The 5,759-nt window shown below is 37.5% G+C and overlaps 1 protein-coding gene across 1 annotated transcript; it reads right to left on the bottom strand.

The window, feature by feature from the left end:
* Nucleotides 1-1,698: 1,698 nt before the first annotated feature.
* Nucleotides 1,699-4,806, bottom strand: LOC111007345 (amino acid permease 3). The gene is made up of 6 exons (XM_022279693.2): nt 4,422-4,806; nt 4,099-4,332; nt 3,718-3,811; nt 3,416-3,630; nt 3,204-3,343; nt 1,699-2,656 (listed from the first exon to the last, which is right to left on the bottom strand). Exons 1-6 carry the CDS (start codon nt 4,525-4,527, stop codon nt 2,003-2,005), a joined length of 1,443 nt encoding a protein of 480 aa, XP_022135385.1. The 5' UTR covers nt 4,528-4,806; the 3' UTR covers nt 1,699-2,002.
* Between the last annotated feature and the right edge of the window lie 953 nt (nt 4,807-5,759).

Below are 5,759 nucleotides of genomic sequence, written 5' to 3' on the forward strand. Positions count from 1 at the left end.
TTAATTTAGAACGATAAATAACATTAGTTTTGACAAAGATCTATTAGACACTAAATTGGAAGTTTAATAAGAACGGTTTAGAAATCTTGTTTAGAAATCTTTTAAACTACAGGGAGGTGTTAGATACAACTTTAAAAGTTTAAAAATTTATTAAAAACATTTTAAACTACAAAGATAAACCGTGGAAGCTTAATGAGTAAACTTGTAAATTAACCACAAACTTAGGGAATGTGGTCAATTTGGCTGGAGTTGATTTAGATTTTGCCTGTAACAGAATTTGGGAAAGCAAGGTTAATGTTAAATCCCGCATTTTTCTTATCCGTTTATTTACTTGAAACAGGAAGCTCAGAAGAACAGCTGGTTAAGAAAGTTGTCTTATTTTACATGAAAGTCTTATTTGGACATTTTTACAGCACATGTTCATCATCATTATAGAAGAAAATAAATGAATCTGGACAAATTCAATATGAGGATGGTTCCTTCCTACTCCGTGTAATTTTCATCCCTTTAGAAGAGTTTTCAGTGTAGAAGCCAAAGAGTCACGAGGGAAAAGCATGATTTTTGTCAAACGTAGTTCTAAATTCAAAACATGTTGCAAAAAGTTTGGTCGTTTTTCTAATAGTAGAAGCAATCAAGTACACCAGAAAAGTCAAAAAGTTGGGAAAGAATACGAAAAAACCAAACAATTTGTGAACAGTTGCATTCTTTTAGGTCTCTTTTAGACATTTGTCGAAGTAAGCATCTCCTCAAACGTATGATATTACCTACTTTAAACTTGAGTGGATATAAGAATTACGGAAGATCGTATGTGAGGATATTGCAGTTATTACCCTCTTGTCCTTTCAGTCCAATATTTTAGTCAACCTAGAGCAAGGTTCCATGTCTGGATTGGATGGTCCACATGAAGATTTTCAATTGTGCTATGCAAAGGGAAAAGAATGTGCACTTTTAATGGTGCCCCAAAGGTACCAAATTTCCCATAAATGGATGCATAATGTTTATCTCATGTGCACTCTCAATGGTGCGCATGAGGTCCTAAATTTTTCACGAATAAAGAATGGTGGAAATTTACATTTCAACAAATTTGTATCCAAAATACCCCAACTAGGATTTTCTACATGCAAAAATCTTGAGAGTGAGGACAATCATCATAGTCAACCAGCGAGCAATTTCAAGAAAGCTAGCTACCTCCTTTCCCCCTCGCTAGCTTAAACTGAGGAATAAGAATAGGAAAAGAAAAAACCTCCTAGCCCCAACTATGAAAAAGATTGAGAGGAGCCCGAACCGAACCAAGAACGAAAACGGATTCGATTCACTCTACATTCTCTCTTAAATAAAGCTTGCCCTCGAGCTTTTAATAGTCAAAGGTAGGTAGGCCAAGTCTTTCTCTATCCTTCTATTCCCGCCACAATCGTCGAATAGGTGGCAGCTGCTCTCTATTTACTTGTAGTTGAGTAAGGAACGGTAAGTAACCCAAAGATAATGAAAGAGATCTTTTTAGTGAAAGGGTATACATTAGGATCTTGGTACGGGTTGAAGTTCAGTTTCGGTTTTTCCGTCCGAATATTCTGAAGCTAAGACCTGGAGCTACGACGTGCCTTCAGAAAGAGGAGTCTCTCGTTTAACTCACTCACATTAGGATTATGGATGAATAGGCAGGAACACAGAGAAAGGAATATTGGGGATAACAAAAAAAAATAACAGATTCTAAAAGATGAACTTTCCATATGAATACTCTAATTTCCTTTTGGAAATAGACGAAGTTACATTTTGGGGATTGTAACTTGTGAATCCGTTAGATTCACCATTTACAGACTCTCTCATTCATGGTCCTTAACTACATGCTCAACAGTTTATATATATAAAAAAAAAACCATTACAAAAGTTACTGAAAAGAGAAGGCACTAGCATTTGCACTTTGCACTTTGCAGGCTATTGTTTGAGACTGTTCTTCTTCAGCAGCAGAGTAATTAATTAATAACAGAGGTAAAATCATTTGCAATTAGTAGTTGACATGGAATGGCTTAACAGACTTTGAATCTTGAATAACTCCTGCCACAGATCCAGCTGCTGCTGCTATGGTGATTACCAGGCAAGCCATACTCAGAGTTTGGAGGCAGATCCATCTTGTGCTCCATTTTTGGATCTTCTTCTGTGAAATGTACATCTCGACCGGGAAGTAGACTGTGAGAGGCCAGAATCCCAATGCACCGAGCAGTCCAACGATGTCGTTGAAGAACGGGAGAAGCATGGAGATCGTAGTGGTGAAGATCACGAACACTGTCCTCCAAACCAACCTGAAGAGGTTGAGTTTGAAGGGGCGGAAACCCGGGATCGGGATCTTGATGTCTTTTGTGATGAATGGGCTGTCTGGGAATCGGTCCAGTGCAAATTTCTCGATGAAGGCGAAGAGGGGTTGGCAGAAAACTTGGTATGCACCTACAAGGTGGACCACGATGGCTACATTCGCTATGTCGAGAAGCCAAAATGGGTTGTAGAAGCCGAAACCGGTGAGGAGGTTGCCAGGAGCGGCGTCTCCAAAGGCTGCATACCCCATACAGCCACAGAGCGTGTAGAAAATTGTTGTCACTGCAACACTTAGAAGACTGGCCTTCTTCATTGTCTTGGCCTCTGATGGAGGGGATTTTATTGTGTCCTGCATAAAAAGTAAACCCCCAAATATTTCAACTCATAATCGGCACTTCAGGGGTTAAAAAGCATCTATACTCCCACCTAAGGAGATTGTGAGGTGTTTTTTTTTTTTTTGAACTAGGAGTCGAAGTTTTGCTCCCCTATACTCGGTGGCACCCATGTCCGCCCAAGGTCCGAAACCAAGTGGCACCCATGTCCGCCCAAGGTCCGAAACCAAGAGACATCAAGAATTTTTACCTTTAGTTTACCGGAAGGTTCGAACTTGAAATCTCTAAGCTAGTAGGATCAAGAGATGTCGAACCCTTGCCAACTGGTTGTTCCTCGAGGGAGCGATTCGATTGTAAGTTCTAATCTATCCACTTCTAATTCTAATTGTTATGAAGGAACAAGTTTAGGTTCGAGTCTCTAAACTGTGAATGTTGTATCTAGAGTAGGTCTTCAGACTTCCCCAAGCTTTCAATTTTACATCTAATAACTTGGTGCCTAACTAGATATTTTTTATTTAATTCATAGACCTATTAGAACACAATAGAGACTTATCGAAAGTTTACCTGAATTTCGATAAGGATGATGGAGAAAGAGTAGGCAAAAGCTATGTCACCGAGGGCTTGGAAGGTCCTCCATATCTTCTGGGTTTCTGTGACAGTGCCAATGCTAACTCCTGTAAGGCTGCCCTTGAAGTTTCCATTGCCTAAAAAACGAAACTCGAGTTAGGTTTTGAATTTGATTCAGTTGTGTAAGAGAGAAGAAGAAGTTATTATACCTGCAACTTGAATGATTCCAAGGGCGAGTCCAATTATGGAGTAAGTAAAAGACATGACAGCAGCCACAATGGAGAGCCACCATAGCTGATCAAAGTCTGGAATTTGGGAGAGGAAGATTTCCATTATACCAAATGAAACCATGTATGGAGTTCCCTCCATATGACAAGCATTTTTCCCTCCACTCTTGTGGAAGCAGTTTGATCTTTTTATTGCCCTGTTCAACAAAAACCAATAATACCCATTTAACAAAATTTCCAAAATTTTCAAACTCAAAACTCAAAATCTTGCCTTTTATACTAACATCATGCTTATGGATGAGGCCACCGTGTATCCAATCGCTACTCCAACAAGATTCACATACTGAACCACTCCACATAACTTCACCTTAAATCCACCTGAACCAAATACACTGAAAACGTAAGATTCAAACTCTATTTTTCATACATGTCAAAACATGAAATTCAAATTCCTATATGTCAAAAAAAAAAAAAAAGAAATTCAAATTCCTTTATTTTTTAATCACCCAAAAAAAGATTTCTCCGCCTATTTGGTGTACTAAAAAAATTCCTCCAAATCGAAGAAAAAAAAAAAGAGAAAGTTTTTTTTAAATCATCTTTGATAATTTTTATTAATTTAATAACAAAAAATCAAAATTTGTGAGTCATCCACGTGTTTTTCTTACCGAGGTTGGACCTAACGGCGTCCATGTAAGTGTAGTTCCTCTTGCCGTCAACGGAGTCGCCGGAGCGGTAGCAGGCGGTGAGAAGAGTGGAAGTGTAGTAAGTGACGAAGGAGAACAGCAACATAGCGGCGGGGCCGGCCACCCACCCCAGCTGCGCCGTCGCCCATGCTAACGACAAAACCCCCGACCCAATAACGGCCGTTATGATATGAGCACTCGCCGTCCACACAGTCCCTGTTTTTTTTTTTAATTTAAAAAATGAAAAATAAAAAATCAAACCAACCACAAAACCTTCAGTAAATGCAATCTTCCCCACGACTCACCAGTTCTCTTGGGGCGGCCGTCGTCGTCGATGCCGCCGGCGCCGCCCCCGTGCGGCAGCGGTTGAGCAGAAATGTTGAGAGCTTGGTGGTGGTTGTTGTGAGCCATTGTTTGGGAACAAAAAAAAGGGGGGGAAATCAAAAAGCCCTTTTCAGCAAAAATTGAAATTGGCCACAGAGGGAAGAAAATTGTCTTTGTAAGTGAAATATAATGTCTCCAAGTCACAGGGCAAGTTTAAGGTTCTGACACTGAAAATGGGGCTTTGCTTTTCGACACTCTCTCCAAGAGTTGCAGAAACCCCAAATGAATTTGGTTTTAAAGACTCGGAGAAACAAGAAAGAAGAGAGAAAGTTTAATTTTTTTGTGGTGATAATGGCGATGGAGGAGACCTGGAGATGGGGATTATATAAGTGGTGGCACCGGAACACGAAGAACAGGGTCGGCTTCCACGTGGCCATCGGTGGGCCCCACTCACCATCTCCAAACTCAGTAATTTAGTAATGCTCAATTACAAAAATACCCTCCATCTTTTCGAAAAATATCTATATTATTATTTTTCAAAAGATGTTAAATGACAATTAACCTAGAAGCTTATCTGAGTAAGAAAATGTCGAATAATTTATTATTTTTATAGGAGAATTAATACAAAATTAAATAGACTATGTCCTTTTGATATGTTGCTCGTTTCAATTTTTTAAAAATAGATGTTTGCTAAAAAATGTGTACATTTGTTTTTTTTTTAATTTTAATGAAACTTAGTATAGGATTGGTATTGAAACTTTTAAAAGAATTGTGGTATTTTTGAAATAAAGTACAAAATTCAGTCATATATTTTGTAGTTTAGGCGTATAATAAAATAATTGGAATTTTTTTTTTTTAATTTTTGTTGCTTTTTCTCTCCTCACTGCTCCCTAACACTCGCCCGTCTCTAGTTCGAGCACCCACTTTTCATTAACTATAGGAACAGAAGACACTTCTCGAGATACGTTCTTAATTTCACCTTATTTATTTATTTATTTATTTTTCTTTTACTTTTATTTTGAGTTTTACCTTCGTCTCCAAAATATCTTCTCTTTTTATCTTTGATTCTTTACTGTATTTAAAAAAGTTTGATAGCTGACATTTTTTCCCCATTTCTTAAAATCTTTTTTATCATTGTCAAATTTCAAATATGTAGGATAGCTTATGTTTTATTTCTTCTATTACCTTATTAAATTTTAAGATAAAAAAATTTAAAATAATATATCAAAGCACGTGCAATGCATGTAAAATTTTTATACGAATTCAAAAAAATAATTATAAAATTATAAAAACAACATATTTATTAGTATGATATCTTG

Source organism: Momordica charantia (genome assembly GCF_013281855.1).
Source record: "Momordica charantia cultivar OHB3-1 chromosome 11 unlocalized genomic scaffold, Mcharantia_2.0 BLBB01000011.1, whole genome shotgun sequence".
NCBI classification, from domain to species: Eukaryota; Viridiplantae; Streptophyta; class Magnoliopsida; order Cucurbitales; family Cucurbitaceae; genus Momordica; species Momordica charantia.